Genomic DNA, 19,834 nt, shown 5'->3' on the forward strand with positions numbered 1-19,834 from the left:
GCTGACATCATATTATACCCATATTATTTGAATATTCTTCTATTATGGTTTTGTTTGTATTGTACTGACATCATATTTCCAGTTTACATCATTTATGTTTATATTTGGTCATTTTACTATTGTTACAACGTTAACAAAATTGTAAGTTTTATGTTAGACTGGACCTGCTGGACACCACCTTGGGTGAATCTATTCATAAATCCCAATAAATAAATACATTTCTGGTCTGGCAATGAATGAACGTTTGATAGGTTTTTGTTTTTCATTAGTCTGAACAAGCCTCCGCTTCAATGGCCTTCTTATTGCCACTGGAGAGTGTGAAGGCAGAGTGTACCAAATGAAACATTTATCCATAAAACAATTAAGTGCTTGCTCTTGAGTGTTTTTTTTTTATCCTTCTCCATTGCGTAGCATCTAATACTCAAATCCCATCTGACTAATGTCCGTGCTTGTCTAGAATTTAATAGCCCAAGTTTGATGGCTCATCTCTGGACAAGAAAGCACAGGCTCTGCAGGTAGCAGAAATACTTATTAGCAACAAAGTAGATCATCCATTCTCTACGTTTAACTGTCATGTTGCTACAATGTAGCATTCTCTGCTTTGTTCCTTATCGTCCATTCTGTACTTCATTCTTTTCTCAAAAACCTTTGCGAGTAGAATCATGTCACATTGTCAGGCAGCACCTTGATATTAAACTGTTCTCGTGTATACGTCGTTGACCTTCCCAATGTAGTCTGTTGTAATATAACTTGCTTTATCATTTGACAGAAATGCTTCAGGCAGGCTTCCCTCACCATTCATGTCTTTGGTCATGTGCTAACACTGGTTTCCGTCCACCCAGGAGAGCTCTCATCTTTTGTGTGATAAGCAGTTTTCCTCGTAATGTGCCTGAGTTTGAACAACCTACACGCGGCCACACGGTACTTCTTAGACATGATGTTGTAGAGAATGGGGTTGATGGCGGCACTAAGGTAGAACAGGACAAAAGAGACGAAGTTGCAGTACTGGCTCATGAGTGTAATCTCTAAGGATCCAGCTTCAAAGGATTTGGTGAAGAGGTATCGTCCTACGTGAAAGGGTAACCAGCAGAGTATGAAGGCAAAGACCACCACAGCTGAAAAATAAACACACAGAGAGAGATTCTATTTTAATCACTAGAAATCAAACAAAATAAAACATGGAAAAGAAAATAAGATGATACCTTTTTTATTGGACATAACTTAATACATTTCTTGATTAGCTTTCGAAGGTTGCCCTTCTTCGTCAAATCGGAAATAAGCAAACGTTGGTAGATGACAGTATATATAAGTGAGACATCCAAGCATTACTTTGACAGTCTGACAGGGTGGGAGGGTGGGGGTGGGTAGGAGGTATATTTCAATCACAAAATCATTAAAATACTATCTCGCGTTTCTCTTCACCTGGGTCATGCTTTCATACAGCAAATGTGAGATTTACCGACATGTTGAAATAAGACCCACAAACAGGTTGTGCGCAATGTTTTCTTGGCTAACAAATGATACCTTTGCAACTACCTTTTGTGAGATGAATATATCTGATGAATGTTGCGTAATTCCCCAGAAACAAAATTACAAAGCTATCAGATTTAACCAACACAATGGCTCCATCTGCAACCAGCCACACTGGTCTTTATCTCTGCTTATTTAAGAGGATTACACCAGATGACTTAATTCCAGATGATCTCCCAATGCAAAATAAAGGGCTGCCATATCTTATTTTCCTGCTTGGCATTTTTGTAACGATTGACCTCTGGCAGGGCTTGCTTTCCTGGTTGATTTCTTGCCTGTTTGAATGCTATGCATGCGTATTAATTAATCATACTTTCCTACGTTGATGGTGTTCCATTTCTCCTTTGATATCTCTATATTTTTTTTTCTTAGACCACTTTAGTCCCTTGTTAGGAAAAGCGGTATATAAAATCTTCATAAATCATAAACCATAGTGGTAGCCATGGGGTGGATATTCAAAAGATTTCTTTTAGCTTGGCACATTTAATTGGTTACATATCTGGTTCCTCTAACTGGGTAAGGAGACCTTTTACTAAAGTGCACTAAGAAATGAATAAACCATAACCACAAATGGGCTTAGCGTGTTTTAATGCAGGACTTTAGGTCCACTAAGTGCATTTCCAGTGTGTCCATCAAATGGAGCTTTTTACTTTTTTTGTTGTTGTTGTTGTGATAGTATCTGAGGACCTGAAGGCGACGAAACAGTGCGACAAGGCGGTGGCCGTAGCGAGAAGATTGCTAGGCTGTATAGGGAGAGGTGTGACCAGCAGAAGAAAGGAGGTTTTAATGCCCCTGTATAAGACGTTGGTGAGGCCCCACCTGGAGTATTGTGTTCAGTTTTGGAGGCCGTACCTTGCGAAGGATGTCAAAAAAATGGAAGCGGTGCAAAGAAAAGCTATGAGAATGGTATGGGATTTGCGTTCCAAGACGTATGAAGAGAGACTTGCTGACCTGAACATGTATACCCTGGAGGAAAGGAGGAACAGGGGTGATATGATACAGACGTTTAAATATTTGAAAGGTATTAATCCGCAAACGAATCTTTTCCGGAGATGGGAAGGTGGTAGAACGAGAGGACATGAAATGAGATTGAAGGGGGGCAGACTCAGGAACTATTTTTTCACGGAGAGGGTGGTGGATGCTTGAAATGCCCTCCCACGGGAGGTGGTGGAGATGAAAACGGTAACGGAATTCAAACATGCGTGGGATATGCATAAAGGAATCCTGTGCAGAAGGAATGGATCCTCAGAAGCTTAGCTAAAATTGGGTGGCGGAGCAGGTGGGGGGAAGAGGGGTTGGTGGTTCAGAGGAGAGAATAGGGGAGGGCATACTTATATGGTCTGTGCCAGAGCCAGTGATGGGAGGCGGGACAGGTGGTTGGGAGGCGGGAAAAACTGCTGGGCAGACTTATACGGTCTGTGCCCTGAGAAAGACAGGTACAAATCAAGGTAAGGTATACACAAAAAGTAGCACATATGAGTTTATCTTGTAGGGCAGACTGGATGGACCATGCAGGTCTTTTTCTGCCGTCATCTACTATGTTACTATGTTGTTGTTGTAGGTTTCCTGTTAAATTTTCTATTAGCACTTCAAACCTGCAAAAATATTAATGAAGTCAGTGTTATCCAGTTATCACCCGCTAATGTGAATGTGCTACTTAGATAAATTCTATACCCATTCCCTGCCAATGATACCCTCCCCTCCAGAAAAATATTTTCAAAATATAAATAGCACACAATTAGCTTTTTTCCCCCACATTAATCAAGCGTTAGTACTTAGCATGGTTCAGTATAAAAGCCCCTAAATTTGTGTGCGCAAAGCTACATGTTGCACAAATTTATGTGGGTTAAAATGGGGCCAGACAGTGACTTCCTGGGATATTGTTCTGAATATAGCTTATTCAAACCAGCTACATTTGCCTGCAGAGTTCTGACAATACAAATGGCAGTCCTGAATCTATCATGGAGGTTTAATTGACAGGAGATAGCATCAAGTGACAAGGCTGAAGCCATAGCTGCCATCTTGATACACTCAAACCAAAGCAAACAGTTGGTCCACGCCAAGCCACACATAGGCGGTCCTTATTTCTAAAAAGCATTTGCTATTGTTTTGGGGACTCAATATGGTGGCAAGCTCCGCCTACTGGCTTCAGGCCAGATAATGGGCCAAGCACGCTCCCACCATCTCCAGTCAATTAAACCTCCTTGGACTCTACCCACTCAAACCTTCAGTCACAAAATTAATTGAGTAAATGTGGCCATTCAGCTAAAGAAAGCCAACCAGGTACATTTAGCTAGTTATCAACCTGCTTACGGGCTTTGAATATCCATCCCTTAATAGTGTTAGTCAGGGGCGTAGCCACGGGCGGGCCTGGGTGGGCCCAGGCCCAGCCACTTTTGCTCCAGGCCCGCCCACCCTAACTAGCCCCAACCCAACCAGTGGCGTAACTCTCCCAAGCGAGGCTCCAATCTTTTCCTGCCTCTTCTGCCCGCTCTCCCAGTCCGCGTGGTCTGCTCACTTTTACTGCCCTGAAGCACCGTTCTCCCTCCAGCACCGGCGATTCCCAAAGTCAGCCTTCTGCCAGTGTGCGTCGTCGGGGCCTCTCCTTAGGCGCGTCCCGCCTACTCTGCAACTTCCTGTTTTCTGCAAAGGTGGGACGCGCCCCTGAGGAGAGGCCCCGATGACGCACGCAGGCAGAAGGCTATGGGAATCGCCGGTGCTGGAGGGAGAATGGCGCTTCAGGGCAGTAAAAATGACCAGACCACGTGGACGGGGAGAGCGGGCAGAAGAGAGGAGAAATGCAAAACTCGGGAGGAGCTGGAGAAGGGAGAAAGCGCTGCCCAGGTAGTCCAAGGAGGGAGAGAAAAGCAGATGCCGGGAGGGGGGAGGGCAGAGGGAAAATTTTAAAATAACTGTACAGGGGTAGGGGTGGGAAGGGGGCCCACCCAGGTTAACTCGGGGCCCACCCAAAATGGCAGGTCTGGCTACGCTCCTGGTGTTAGTGATGGTTACATTTTACTTTTGGTGATAAGAAGAACTGAGTGAAAAAAATAGGCAGTAATGACAACCAGGAAAAGTCTAGTGTAATTTCTGAGTGGAAGAATCTCAATAATTGTTGGTATTAATGACTAGGAAATGCCTGACTTGCAGCTTATTATTACTCTCTAAAAAGAACTGAAACTTAACTGGTTGTAACTTAAGTACATAAGTATTGTCACACTGGGACCATCAAGCCCAGCATCCTGTTTCCAACAGTGGCCAATCCAGGTCACAAATACCTGGCAACATCCCAAAAAAGAACAAAACATTTTATACTGCTTATCCCAGAAATAGTGGATTTTCCCCAAGTCCAATGTAATAATGGTCTATGGACTTTTCCTTTAGGAAGCTGTCCAGACCTTTTTTAAACTCTGCTAAGCTAACCGCCTTTACCACATTCTCTGGCAACGAATTCCAAAATTTAATTACACGTTGAGTGAAGAAAAATTTTCACTGGTTCGTTTTAAATTTACTACTAAATTTACTACTGTGTAGCTTCATCACATGCCCCCTAGTCCTAGTATTTTTGGAAAGATAATGAATTTAAAAAAAAAACAAAAGGAGATCCAAGATGGCTGCGCTCTGTTAAGACGCTGTGGATCGATTTTCCTGTTATAAGAAAATGCCGAAACGACGAGGGAGAATAGCGGCTAGAGCCTCCCCGCTACCTCCCCCCTTACCTGGTCCTATTGACCGTTTCTTTCGACCACAAGGAGTTGTTCAACAAAGCGGAACGCCGCCGGTAGGGAATGCCGGCGATAGGGAGATATCGGCTTCCCCCGGCTTAGAAACCACTCTGAGCCCCGCTGCACGTACTCCGCCTCCCCAGCCGATTGGTGCGAGTTCCTTCCTCTCTGGATCGTCGGGGTCCCTCCTGGAAGGTGCTAGGGGCCCGGAAGACCGTCGTGAGGAAGCTTCAATTCTATCTGAGGAGGGACTGGAGGGCAGTTTGCCCATGGAATCGCCGCGGAACGAGGGGAGAGGAGCTGAGGGACAAAGTGTGAGCCATGACCAGATGTCTGAAAGGTGTGTACTACCTAAAGAGTTAGTAGTCAAACCAAGGGAAGTGACTTTAGACGCCTTATGGGATTTAGTATCTAACCTGGGACAGACTTTCTTGAAGCAGATTAATGAAGTTTCACCAAAAATAAAGACTTTGGAAATTGACTTGCAAAAAAAAGAGGAAGATATTAAGGTTTTGAAAGATAAAGTTGATAAAATGGATCATAAGATTAAAAGTTTAGAAGGACTACAACCTACAATGATAAAAGACTTGACAAACCTCAGATATAAAATGGAGACTTTTGATAACTATACTAAGAACCATAATCTGAGATTTGTTAATTTTCCTAAAATACAAAATGTTGCTCCTCTTGAAATGTTGAAACGATATCTACGGGAAGTTTTGGATGTGCCGGAACAGAACCTACCACCGTTTTCTCAAGCGTATTATGTCCCAGGGAAGACCCTGAATCAAGTTGCCGAAAATCCTATAGACATATCTCTCTTGCTTGAAACTTCTGACTCTGAATTAGCAACAGCCGCCACTTTGGTGGCGACTGTTGCATTATTGCCTGACAAGGATTGGATTTTCCGTTTGTTTTTCCGTAATAAGCATAAAACTTTTTTAAGTTTTAAAATCTTCCTATTTCCAGATGTCTCTAAGGAGACAAGACGACGGAGGAAACAATTTTTGCTCCTTAGGCCAGAAATTCTGCACTTGGGGGGTACCTTTTTTTTTAAGATACCCCTGCAAGTGCATAATACGGCTTAGGGAGAAGAAATACGTATTTACAGAACCTGTACATGTATCAACACTTATAACCTCAGTAAAAAGCGAGAAGCATTAAATATAGGAACTTCTCCACTTAACAGAGTATAGAATCCTGTATGTTTTCCTTTATATTTTTCTCCCTTAGATTTACTGAAGTCTTGGATCTCAATTTATGGACTTGAGTGTCATTTATCCTTTTGAGAATGTAATTTTATTTTCTCCTTTTTCCTTTGATCATTGTATCAAATTTAGTTTGATGTTGACACTTTTCCAACACAAGATGTGTATATATTGTTTAACTAATAAATATAAATATAAAAAAAAAACAAAAAAAAAAAAACAAAAGGAAGATAAAATTATACCTTTTTTATTGGACTAACTTAATACATTTTGGCCAGATTCCATAATTGGCGCTGAAAATTAGACACCAGGAAAAATCTGTGCTCAGTAATATTCAATAAAAGACACTCTTGGATAAGAATAGCACTTAGTATGGATTTCTGTGCCCCGTTTTGGGTGCGAGGACTTATTCCTCCTGAAACCTGGTATAAATCCTGTTATGCAAGCTGGGCATGGAGCTTCATTGTTCTGTATCATTGCGCCAAAGTCTTGTGAATGCCCCTGCCCCACCCAGGCCCCTCCCATGCCCACACCCCCTTTTTTAGTTGTGTGCAATCCAATTTAGGTGCCCATGGTAATAGAAGCGCCTGCATCCAGATCTGTGCGCAAATAATAATTAGTGCCAATTAAGTGCTTGTTAACTGCAATCATTAATTCATCGGAGCTCATTAACTCATTATTTTGTGCACGGATCTGCACCCCATTTTTTGATGACCTTTATAGAATCCTGGAGTTTGTGACTAGCTTCTGAAGGCAATGCCTGACCCAAAGACAGAGGTATTTCCCTTCAAAAACTAGTCACACAGGGGTAAATGCTGAGCTGGAGGTGGTCAGTATTTTCTTGACTGCTGCCACTGTGATGCCCCGTATATTCAATGTTGAGTCATGTCTGGCAGTGGCACTGACTATCCCTTATCGATTACTACAATTCCATCTATGCTGGATTTAAGGAGGGTGTCCTAAAATATAGCGGCAAGACTTGTCCTCAAGTACTGCATTTTGATATAACCACTTCATTGTTATGCTAGTTGTACTGGTTGCACATTAAAACCAGGATTATTTTTAAATTATGCATTTTTGTCTTTCAAATATTATATGGCATGACACCAGATTACAAATTCGCTCATTCCTCTCTGAACAGACCACCCGAACCCTCGTCCACTCGCTCGTTACCTCTCGTCTTGACTATTGCAACCTTCTTCTCGCTGGCCTCCCGCTTAGCCACCTATCCCCCCTTCAATCTGTCCAAAATTCCGCCGCACGGCTTATCTACCGCATGAACCGATACTCATATCACCCCTCTCCTCAAGTCGCTTCACTGGCTCCCGATCCGCTACCGTATACAGTTCAAGCTTCTCCTATTAACCTTCAAATGCACTCAATCTGCAGCCCCCCATTACCTCTCTACCCTCCTCTCCCCGTATGTTCCCACCCGTAACCTCCGCTATCAGGACAAATCACTCTTATCTGTACCCTTCTCCACCACCGCTAACTCCAGACTCCGCCCCTTCTGCCTCGCATCACCTTATGCCTGGAACAGACTTCCCGAGCCCATACGCCATGCGCCCTCCCTGCCCATTTTCAAGTCCTTACTCAAGGCCCATCTCTTCTCCCTTGCTTTTGGCGCCTAACCACCTTCCCCATTCATGTTACCTACACTGACTACATAGTTTGTAACCTTTAGATTGTAAGCTCTCTTGAGCAGGGACTGTCCTTCCCCATGTTTAAACTTGTACAGGGCTGCGTAACCCTGGCAGTGCTATGGAAATGCTAAGTAGTAGTAGTAGTAGTATTACATGCAGCCCTTAATAATTATTCCCCTATACAATATAATATCTGGTTCTAGGGACTACCTTAGACCTCATGTTCTAGATTGCAAGAGAGTTGGTTCCAGGGCTGGCAGAACGTGGTAAGCAGGGGATGCATGGCAGGGGGATGCCAGAGACTGCCATTGCTTACCCTTGCTTACCTCCCTCCCGTGTACTAGGGTCCTACCTTGTCACCCGCCCTGGTGGTATAGTGGTCTCTGTGGCTGCGGGGCAGGAAAGAACCCCACTCTTTCCTGCCTGCTGTCCGCTAGTCTGTCTCTGGTGCTCTCCACTTTGCTGTTCTGTTCCACAGACGGCCCAGCGGTATTATAAAAATGGCTGCCGAGGCTTCTGGCTGCAGTCTCCACAGACTGGGAAAACACGGCAGCGGCGCCTGCAGCACAGAAGAGAAAAAGCAGAGGGCACCAGAGATGGAGTAGTGGCAGCGGGCAGGAAAGAGTGGGATTCAATAGGGGTCAATCGTCAACCATCGATGGTGAGCGTTTTGCTCCCCACTTTGTCTGTATTCTGTCAGAGGCTCCAAAGAAAAGCCAATATCATTTCATGCTGCCTCGATTCATTTGCAAAGCAGTACTACACTTAAATAATTTCAGATGTACCATCTGAAAAATCTCATTCTTTCGCCTTCAGTCTCACTCCTTGGCATAGTAAATCTCACTCATTGGGATGGTTCATCCTTAGCATCTCTGTACTTGGATTTCAGCAAAGCCTTTGATACAGTTCCTCACAGGAAGCTCCTGAGAAAGCCGGGCAGGCTGAAGTTAGGACCCAAAGTGGTGAACCAGGATGGAATCTGGTTCACTGACAGTTGACAGAGGATGGTGGTAAATGGAATCTGCTCAGAGGAAAGGAAGGTGAGTAGTGGAGGGCCTCAGGGCTCAGTATTGGGACCAGTTCTATTTAATATAACAGTGAGCAACATTGTGGAAGGCTTGGAAGGAAAAGGTCCCTTTTTATAGATGACAAAGATTCCAACAACATGGACACCAAAGAGGGAGTAGAAAACATGAGAAGGGACCTACAAAAAATGTGAAGAATGGTCTGGCAGTTAACATTTAATGAGAAAAAGTGCAGAGTGGTGCACTTGGGTATCCACATCTAAAGGAGATGTATGTGACAGGGGGTGAGAGGTTAAGAAGCACAGTTTAGGAGAGAGAACTTGGGGTGATGGTGTCTGAGGATCTCAAGGTGACAAGCAGAGGCCATAACCAGAAGGATGCTAGGCTGCATAGAGAGAGAGACAGGAGAAAGGAGACGTTAATGCCTCTGTACAAGTCATTGGCAAGGTCTTACTTGGATTATTGTGTTCAGTTTTAGAGGTCATATCTTGCTAAAGATATGTAGTAAATAGACTTGAAATGGCTCAATGAAACGCAAAAGATATATGAGAAGAATCTTGATGAACTGAATAATACCCTAGAGGAAAGAAGGGATAGGGAGATGTGGTACAGACATAGTAACATAGTAGATGAGACGGCAGAAAAAGACCTGCACGGTCCATCCAGTCTGCCCAACAAGACAACATATGTGTAAACCTTACCTTGATTTGTACCTGCCTTATTCAGGGCACAGACCGTACAAGTCTGCCCAGCAATACTTCCCGCCTCCCAACCACCAGTCCCACCTCCCATCACCGGCTTTGGCACAGACCGTATAAGTCTGCTCTCCACTATCCTCGCCTCCTAACCACCAACCCCTCTTCCCCCCACCTGCTCCGCCACCCAATGTAAAGACTTGAAAGATTAATATACAATCAAATCTTTTCTAGATATGGAGAAGCAGTAGAACTAGGGGACAGGAGCTGAGGTTGCAGGGGGCAACTTAGGAGTAACATCGGGAAATACTTTTCACAGACAGGGTGCTGGACGCCTTGAATGCCCTCTGTGGTTGATGGTGGCGACAAAAATGATGACAGAATTAAAAAATGCATGGGACGAACACAAAGGGTCCCTACATGAAAGGAGGATGTAATCAAAACAAAAAACTTAGTGGTCGTTAGACTGCAACTCTAGTAGTTGGGTAGTAAGGCCAGTTCTGGACAGACTTACATGGTCCTGAGTCCCAACTATGGCCAAACGGAGCAGATTTCTATGGCCTGTGTCCCGATTATGGAAAGATGGATCTGGATGGACTGGAGTGGGCTTCGATAGTAACTTCAGCATTTGGGAAGTCCGGCCAATGTGTGGCAGACTTCTACTGTCTGTGTTTCCAAAAATGACAAGGAAAGATGAAGAACAAATATTCATGTTTATACACAGAGCACAAGATATGAATGTGATATATCTCAGGTTGATAGCAAGTAGAATGCTTTCAGTTTGCAACATCGTTGGATTGTTGATTTAATCAGATATTGGTGATGAATGTGACTATGCTGAAACCAAAATTATAAAAGCCACTCTTCCAAGATTATAGCCAATGTAATGGCATATATGCAGTTGACACTGTGGCAAATTAGTATCACAATTTTGTAGGGGACTGAACCTTTCTACTGATTAAATCAACACTTAAATCTATACAAGGTTCTGAATGAATTGTGCACACTTATGCACACATAGGAGCAGTGGCGTACCAAGGGGGGGGGGCGGTGGGGGCAGTCCGCCCCGGGTGCACGCCGCTGTGGGGGGGGGGTGCCGCAGCGCGCGCCTGTCTGCTCCCAGTTCGCTATGCTCGCTAAATTCTCTCGTTCGCTGCAGCTCCCTCCTTCTGCCCCGGAACAGGTTACTTCCTGTTCCGGGGCAGAGGGAGGGAGCAGCAGCGAATGAGAGAATTTAGTGAGCGTAGCGAACTGGGAGCAGACAGGCGCACGCTGCGGCACCCCCCCCAGTGCCATGCACCCGGGGGGGTGTCATTCCGCGGGGGGGCGCATCGGCGATCCGCCCCAGGTGCCTTCGAGGCTAGGAACGCCACTGCATAGGAGGAAAAAGCCTCGAGCAAACTCCTGGAGTTTGCTCGCGGCTTTTTCCTCCTATGTGTACATAAGTGTGCACAATTCATTCAGAACCTTGTATAGATTTAAGTGTTGATTAAATTAGTATCACGAACAGGGCAGTCGGCAATGTTTGGTCATAATGGTCACTGTGCAGGTCTTTATCTGCCATCATTTATTATGTTACTCCACATTATTAAGATGTATTTAATAACGGTGAAAATGGTATGGGATTTGCAAGACGTATGAGGAGAGACTTTCTGTCCTGAACATGCATATCTTGGAAGAAAGGAGAAACAGGGGTGATGTGATACAGACGTTCAAATATTTGAAAAGTATTAATCCGCAAACAAACTTTTCCCAGAGACAGGAAGGCGCTAGACCTAGAAGACATGAATTGAAGTTGAAAGGGGGGGGGGGGGGGCAGACTTAGGAATAATGTCAGGAAGTATTTTTTCACGGAGAGGGTGGTAGATACCGGGAATGCCCTCCCGCGGGAGGTGGTGGAGATGAAAACGGTAACGGAATTCAAAAATGCGTGTTATGAACACAAAGGAATCCTGTTTAGAAGGAATGGATCCAAAGAAGCTTAGTGGAAATTAGGAAGCAACATCAGTAATTGGGAAGCAAAGCTAGTACTGGGCAAACCTTTGCAGTCTGTGCCCTGATCATGGCTGAATAGATTTGGATGGGCTCAGGTGGAGCTTTTCAGGGGCTTCAATGTTAACTTCAGAAATTTTAGAACAAGGACAGTTCTGGACAGAAATCTACAGTCTAAGCCTTGAAAGCGGCAAGGACAAATCAAGGTCAGGTATACATATGAAGTATCACATACCGTATATAGTGAGTTTATCTTGTTGGGCAGACTGGATGGACCATACATGCCTTTATCTGCCATCATCTACTATGTTACTATGACTTTTTCTATTTTTAGGTGAACTAAATACTGTATATTAGTTTCATCTGTAAAATATATAAACTGGTCCTCATTTTATAAATGTCATAGTACTCTAAAACAGTGGTTTTCAACCCAGTCCTCAGGGACCACCTGGCCAGTTCGGTTTTCAGGATATCCACAATGAATATGCATAAAAAAAAGATTTGCATACCAAGAAGGAAGTGCATGCAAATCTCTCTCATGCATATTCATTGTGGATATCTGGAAAACCTGACTGGCCAGATGGTCCCTGAGGACTAGTTAGAAATCCACTGCGCTAAATGATTGAAGATAAATCAGAAAACATCTTGCTAATCTTGAAGTAATTTGGTAGGAAAATGTCCAATGTGCTTATCAGTTACAGAGGTATTTACAGAACATTTTTGACAGCGTGCATACTTTTATTGTCAGGGTAAACACCTTCATCTAGCCGTGCTGTTGCCTGTTATATAACAGGATACTTTCCTACAATGGAATCCACTGGTTATTATATTATAATTTTATTTATTTATTGCATTTGTATCCCACATTTTCCCACCTGTTTGCAGGCTCAATGTGGCTTACAATGCTCCGTTATGGCTTTCACCATTCCAGAATAGAAGATAACGATTGGTGTTTCACAAAGATCATGGATGACATAATAGAATTAAGTAACCAGATCTAGGAAGAAACAGTTCAGCATTTAAGGTAAAGTGATGATGTGTTTATACTACTGTGTTTTTCTTATTAGTTAAAAAAAAAGTAAGAATGTAAGACCACTGGGTCAGACCAATGGTTCATCTAGCCCAATACCCTGCTTCCAACAGTAGCCAAGTCAGGTCACAAGTACCTGGCAGAAACCCAAATCGTGGCAACACTCCGTGCTACCATTTCCAGGGCAAACAGTAGCTTCCTCATGTCTATCTCAATAGCAGACTATGAACTTTTCCTCCAGGAACTTGTCCAAACCTTTCTTAAAGCCCAGATACACTAACTGCTGTTACCACGTCCTCGGCAAAGAGTTCCAGAGCTTAACTATGAAGCCTTACCTAGCATTTTCACAGTCTGCCTGTTGTTCTTGTCTCTGCCAGAGGTATTGGGTCCAATGGTCTCTGTCTTCCTCTTCCATAACTTCCTTCCGATGAGACTATAAAGCACAGTTAGGCAAAAGACAGGCAAGAAAAAGAAGATGCTGGATGTCCAAACCATGATAGTCAGAAGCCCTGATCTTATGGCAAACTCTGTTATTCGGCATTCGTTGGTGTCAAGAGGGTTTGTTCCATTTTCATGCTCAACCCCAATCAAGACAAAAATTGGTCCAGCGCTTACAAACGACACTACCCAAAGACCAAGGATGATCAGCTTTACTCTGCCTTTGGTGATAACAACTTTGGCTTTGAGGGGGAAACATATTGCAAAATACCTTTCCACGCTCAGCGCTGTAATATTGAGGATCGTGGCGTAGGTACAACTTTCACTGATGAACTGGAAGAGCTTGCAAAGAAGGTCTCCAAAATTCCACGGTCTGTATTGCCAAAGTCTAAAAAGGTCAAGGGGCATACAAAAAAAGATCAACAGATCTGAGAAAGCCATGCTAGACAGGTACAGATTGGTTGTTGTCCTCATGTCTTTGAACTTATAGACTACCAAGACAGTCATGAGATTCCCAACAATTCCAATGATAAAAAGGAAAATGCAAGTTATGGTTATCCCAGTGACAACGGGGCCAGGGTAAAGTTGAAAGGGGTAGCTGGGTGTAGAGTAATTGTTATAGTCCACGTATTCCAGGGTAAAATTCTGTGGGTCGACAGGGCTTGCACTTTCGTTAGACATAGTCTTGTCTAGACGTTTGAGTGATTGCAGCTGTTTATCAAGATCCATAGTGTTTTATATTTCGACGGAATGTTGTCTATGGTATCATTGGTACTGGAACATTTGAGATGTACAGGGAGCCAGGCTATGATAGTGTCCTTTCAGTACAGACAGTTTAATAATGAAAATAAGTAGTGAAGTTCAATCTCTGAAACAAGAAATGGGGGAAAAAATAAAATCAACAGGGATGTGCAACCTACAAAGCGTACAGCTGTTCTAACATCTAGAAAGCAAAGCTCATGTCAACAATAATTAGTTCTGCAATGCAACTGTCCTTTCTATGCGGTTTTACTCCCCCACGATACTACTTCAAAACATTAAACACACATTAAAGTGATGCTTTACTCACAGATGGTCATACCTGTCATTCAGTTTTCCGAGTCCATTGCACCTGAATTTCTGTCTGTTATTTTCAGGTTAACCTTCAATCTTTGGTCAGAATTCCTTACTGAGTCCATCGTCAGCTGTCAGGGATGTGCCCCTGAATGCCTTTCTTTCTCCATTCAGAAAGACAGAGGCAATGAAAGTCTCTGCTGGGGGGGGACCGAGAGGGAATGAAGGTACTGAGTATGTGGAAGAGGCTGTGTTGTTCTCTATGTATCCTCTTCTTTCTTGGGTTGCAGCAGTGCAAGGAACTGGCCCGCCCCCTCCTCGTGGCTCCCTCCCCCTCTGCTGAGTGTTTACTGATCATCTGAACAAAGACAGAGTGACAGAAGAGAGAGAGAGAGAGAGAGAGATGCAGGATAATAGAAACAGACTAGAAAACTCATATTTTGCATGTAAACAGAGAAGAAGAAAGGAGCACTGACTATAAGGGAGAAGCGAATAGGAAAGCAGATAAAAGAAATAAAGGCATGAAAGAAGAGATAAGAAAAAGTTTAGTATAATACTATTGCTGAAGCATCTTAGAACTTTCCCCAGTGTTTGAAAGGTGCACGTTCAGCTTTCTAATGACACAGCAAGAGTGAAAATTCCAAAACACTCTAGAGATCACTATTTGTGCAAAATACAATATCCAGGGACAAGAGTTTAAGTAGGAGAAGAGGGGTAAACTGAAGAAAGGAAAAGAAAATGTAGTACATATAAATGTTAGGGTACAATGAAGCAACCGGTGTAGAAATTTGTGCACAGCTCACCAGTGATTTACGCCATCCTGCCGGGCTCACTATACTCACTATAACTTCTCTGGATGTTTATTCCTCAGCAGGGGTGGACTGAGAGTACTCTGGGCCCCACCCCCACCATGCTGCTGCTGCTGCCCCCCCCCCCCTGCCATGCTGCTGCCGCTGCCACCAGTGCTCCCATCCCTGCTGTGCTGCCCCCCCCCCCCCCAGCTTGAAGGGCCCTGGTGGTATAGTGGCTGTGGCTTCTTTGGGGGCAGGAAGTTAATCCCCTCTTTCCTGCCCACCCGCAGCCTCTACTCTGCCCGGCATGATGCCATGTTTACAAAAGCTTATTTTAAGGGTCAACTGAAGAAAATAGTCCCTTTGATTTTTAAACACCACAGTCCGCGTTAGGTCGTACCCAGATACTGCCACTGAATGTGGGTACAAGATGACTGTTGGAAGTTAGCCAGGAAGCAGTGGCACATGTCGGCGGAACCCAGACAACTTCTGGCTCCGCTTTAGCTCCGCCTCCAAACCATCCCTTCACTACACAGATAGTGTCGAGGAGGTCAGACATGATTTTCAGTGGCATTAGCCAGATAAAGCTGCTGAAACTCACTGATTGGGTGCCGGCTCAAGAGCTGTCCTAAATAAGGCCAATTAGCTTGTGGGTGCCAGCTCTGAATATCGGGCCAGCACCCGCATAACTTTTTGTTTTCTGAAAAAATAAAAGCAGCCCCAGCACCTCTGTAAAATGGCTACCACGACCTCTCACAGCATCTCATGGTACTAGGTGAAGTACAGCGAGCTAGCCATTTGACAGAGGTAGTAGCGAGGGGGCTGTGTTCCTGCCCCCAGTGACCCTGCTGGACCACCAGGGATGTAGGTAAGCTTGGGGGCTTACCTTCACGGTTGGGGGTGTTTTAAGGGGGCTCTTCTTGATGCGGGCTGGGGAGAGAAAGGGAAGGAAGGGACATTGACATGGAGGGGGCAAGAAAGGGCTTGGGGGCTGCTTTTTTGAAAAACAAAACAAGGTTATGCGGGGTCCTATGCATAGGTCCTGGCCCTATGCAGCCCCGGCTGAATATCGGACAGACCCACTTAAGCTCTGGGTGGCCAGTCCACCCAAAATTCTTCACGACATTCAGTGCTAGTGCATGGACATTGTCCAGCACTGAATATCGGGGGATAATATAGCCGGCAACGATCAGCGTTTTAAAAAACACAGGCCACCGCCGGCTGAATATCAGGGGGGGGGGGGGTAGGTTTACAGAATAACTCCTAAGTGCATTTACACACATAACTGCAAATTGGTACCAATTAATGCCACTTAAGTGTTATTTCTGGCAGTTAAAGTTAATTAGTGCCCACATACACAATTAAGTTAGGTGCTATTCTATAACTTGTGCACCCAAATTTAACTTACCTTCTTTCAGTGTGGCAACAGTCACATAATCCCTCTCATCAAGTCACTTCATTGGCTTCCTATCTGTTTCCATATACAGGTCAAACTTCTCTTACTGACCTTAAGTGCATTCATTCTGCAGCAAATCGGTATCTCTCCAGTTATCTCTCCCTACACCCCTCCAGGGAAGTCCATTCATCAGGTAAGCCACTCCTATCCAGTGGTGTAGCAAGGGCGGGGCGGTGGGAGCGGTCTGCCCCAGGTGCACGCTGCTGGAGGGTGCAGAGAGCAGCCATGCGCCTGTCAGCTCTGCTGGTTCCCTGCTCCCTCTGCCCCGGAACAGGTTACTTCCTGTTCCGGGGCACAGGGCGCGGGGAGCCAGTGGAGCTGACAGGCATGCAGCTCCTCTCTGCACCCTCCAGCAGCCAAGAATGCACCCGGGGGGGGGGGGGGGCTTGATGTGCCGGGGAGGGGGTGTCTTGCTGAACCCTGGGGAGACGGACGCCGCTGCACCCGGGGGGGGGGGGGGTGCGTACCGACATCCCAAATATTCAATGCCAGTTGCCGGAAATGACCTGGCTTTGAATATCTGAGTTTAACAGTGGCAGTGGTCAGTCAAAGTGCTGCCCGCCGCAGGCTGTATCTCAGGGGGCTGTTGTTTTAATCATTCCCATAATGAATAACTCCTCAATTCCTTATTTGTCCTGTTTGTCTGGCTTAAATAGATTGTAAACTCTGCTGAGCAGGGACTGTCTCTTACATGTTTGTTTACTATGCTGTGCACGTCTAATAATGAGATAGAAATGATAAGCAGTAGTAATAACTGTCCCTGAGGACCCTCAGCCAGTCTGGTTTACAAGATATCCACAATGAATACCATACTCAAGATAGATTTGCATGCACTGCCTCCATTATGTACAAATTTCTCTCTTGCATATTTAATGTGGATATTCCAAACACCCGATTGGCTGCAGGTCCCCAGAACAAGTTTGGAAAGCAATCTGCTCTACCTCTGACATGACAGCTCCTCCGACTACTCGAATTAATCACAACCATAGCCCAGGCAAGTATCATTTCAGCATGTACAGCACAAACCTTGGACTTCCATCTTTCCTTAAATCATAGCCAAAAGTTTATGTTTTTAATGAGCAGCTGTCAGCAACCATGGAAGGTGTCATGGCTTGTTCCAGGTAACTACTACTACTCAGGGCTTTTTTTGAGGGGGTACTTGGGGGTACTGAGTACCGGCACCTTTTCCACTGTCTGCTAAACTTGACCCATGGTTCTCATATTTTAATGAAAGAGCTCAGGTTCTACATTCAAATTCTGCCTTGTCATAGATTCTGTGACTGGTTGCAGGGGTCCTGGCTATTGTGGGGTGAGTCCCTCAATGATCACTCCACCCCTGAAGGGTGGCCTGGCATTTGAGTACCGGCGTTTAAGTGAGAGTGGGATGTTTGACCACGGAAATTCAAATCCTGGAGACAAGAATCTTAAAAAACTTGTTTATTGATGAAAAGACTCGACACAACTGTTGTGTTTCGGCCGTCAGGCCTGCATCAGGAGTCTTGCTCAATAACGTGTCGTTTATTGAGTCTCAGACGCCAGGAAGAACAGCTGATATGTGCAGTAGGTAGCACGTGATATGATGATCTGATGTACGGGTCTTTAGAAAGTCCTTTGGTAATAAGCTTGCTAGTAGACTCCTGATGCAGACCTGACGGCCGAAACACAACAGTTGTGTCGAGTCTTTTCATCAGTAAACAAGCTTTTTAAGATTCTTGTCTCCAGGATTTGAATTTCCGTGGTCAAACATCCCACTCTCACTTACACTTGTGTTTTCCCGTGGGGAGTTCGAGTTCTCCGCTTGGCTGCGGATTCTTCTGAACATTTGAGTACTGGCACCTTTTTGGCTAGACAAAATGCACTGCTACTACTAATCATTTCTACCGTGCTACCAGATGTACACAGTGCTGTACACATTAGAGGCAGGTACTTTCTCTGCCCCTAGAGGGCTCACAATCTAAGTTTTGGTACCTGGGGCAATGGAGGGTTAAGCGACTTGCCCAAGGTCACAAGGAGCTGCAGAGGGCATCAAACCCAGGTTGCCGGGATCAAAGCCTGCTGCACTAACCATTAAGCTACTCCTTCACTAGCTAAAGCAGCATCAGTAAGAGAGGCAGGATCTGATCCGACCACTTCATTCCATCTTACAGATGATCATTACCGTTTCAAATAAGTGCAAATCGCTGGGAAATGTGCAGATTCTTAATTTGCTAACTCAGTATGAACAGCAGCTGCCCAATCATGTTATCTTATTGCCAGTACTATGCTGTATGCCGTCTTGGGTGAATCAGTGGGTAGCAAATTGTAATAATAATAATAATACTAGTTTGAAACATTATATAACCTGTTTTAGGAAAAATGAAACAAGTATATAGCTTTCTTTATACATTAAATGAAAATAGATTTAAGAAATTACTTCTGCTTTTTCCCTCTCTTTAGTAAATGAGCAAAAGCAGGTAAATTTTCTTTCCACATTGAATAATCCCAGTTAAGTGCTGTGATCTGGCACCCCCTAGTGTTGAAGTGAGGGCATCATGTGTCAGAAAAGCCTAGTTAAAAGCACTGATTTATGAGCTGATTACTGGATATTTTTCGAATAAAACTTTCTCTGGCTGGTATCCTATCGTGACTATAATTTCAAGCTGAAAGGAGTGAAATGCTTATATTTTGCCACTAGATTGAAGAATGCCCTGAATATTTCTAAAGAAATGTATTCTCTCTTCCGATAAATCTCTAACCTTTCAAAAGAAATGATCAATGTCAAGCCATCATGGGTGGGTCGTGGGCATCCCCTTCAGTCAGTGGTGTAGGAAGGGGGGGCAGGGGGGGGTGGTCCGCCCTGGGTGCACGTCGCTGGGGGTGTCGGCTCCGCGCTGGTGCACTGCCCTCTCTGCCCCGGAACAGGTTACTTCCTGTTCCTGGACAGAGAGAGCAGTGAATCAGCACGGAGCCGACACACCCCAGCAACGTGCAGTCAGGGCAGATCGGCCCTCCCACCCGTCCCTCGCCGCAGGTATGCGCTCCGGGAGGGGGGAGGTATGCGCTCCAGGGGGGGTGCGCTCCAGCGGGAGGAGGGTGCGCCGTGCTGCACCCGGGGGGGGGGGTGCGCAGTGGCGACCCGCCCCAGGTGTCAGCTCCCCTCGCTACGGCTCTGCCTTCAGTCAGCGTGTTTGTCTCAGGATTTCCCTCTACACACCTTCAAGGTCACTAAGGTCCTCCCAAGGAGTATCCCTGACCACGCCCTCTCCAAA

General features: G+C 44.9%; 1 protein-coding gene across 1 annotated transcript; it reads right to left on the bottom strand.

The window, feature by feature from the left end:
- Positions 1 to 738: 738 nt before the first annotated feature.
- On the bottom strand, positions 739 to 14,015 carry GHSR (growth hormone secretagogue receptor). Its single transcript, XM_030216695.1, has 2 exons — positions 13,184 to 14,015; positions 739 to 1,115 (listed from the first exon to the last, which is right to left on the bottom strand). The coding sequence occupies exons 1-2, from the start codon at positions 14,013 to 14,015 to the stop codon at positions 811 to 813; spliced, it is 1,137 nt and encodes a 378-aa protein (XP_030072555.1). The 3' UTR covers positions 739 to 810.
- Positions 14,016 to 19,834: the final 5,819 nt, after the last annotated feature.

Source organism: Microcaecilia unicolor, chromosome 10 (assembly GCF_901765095.1).
Source record: "Microcaecilia unicolor chromosome 10, aMicUni1.1, whole genome shotgun sequence".
Classification (NCBI taxonomy): Eukaryota; Metazoa; Chordata; class Amphibia; order Gymnophiona; family Siphonopidae; genus Microcaecilia; species Microcaecilia unicolor.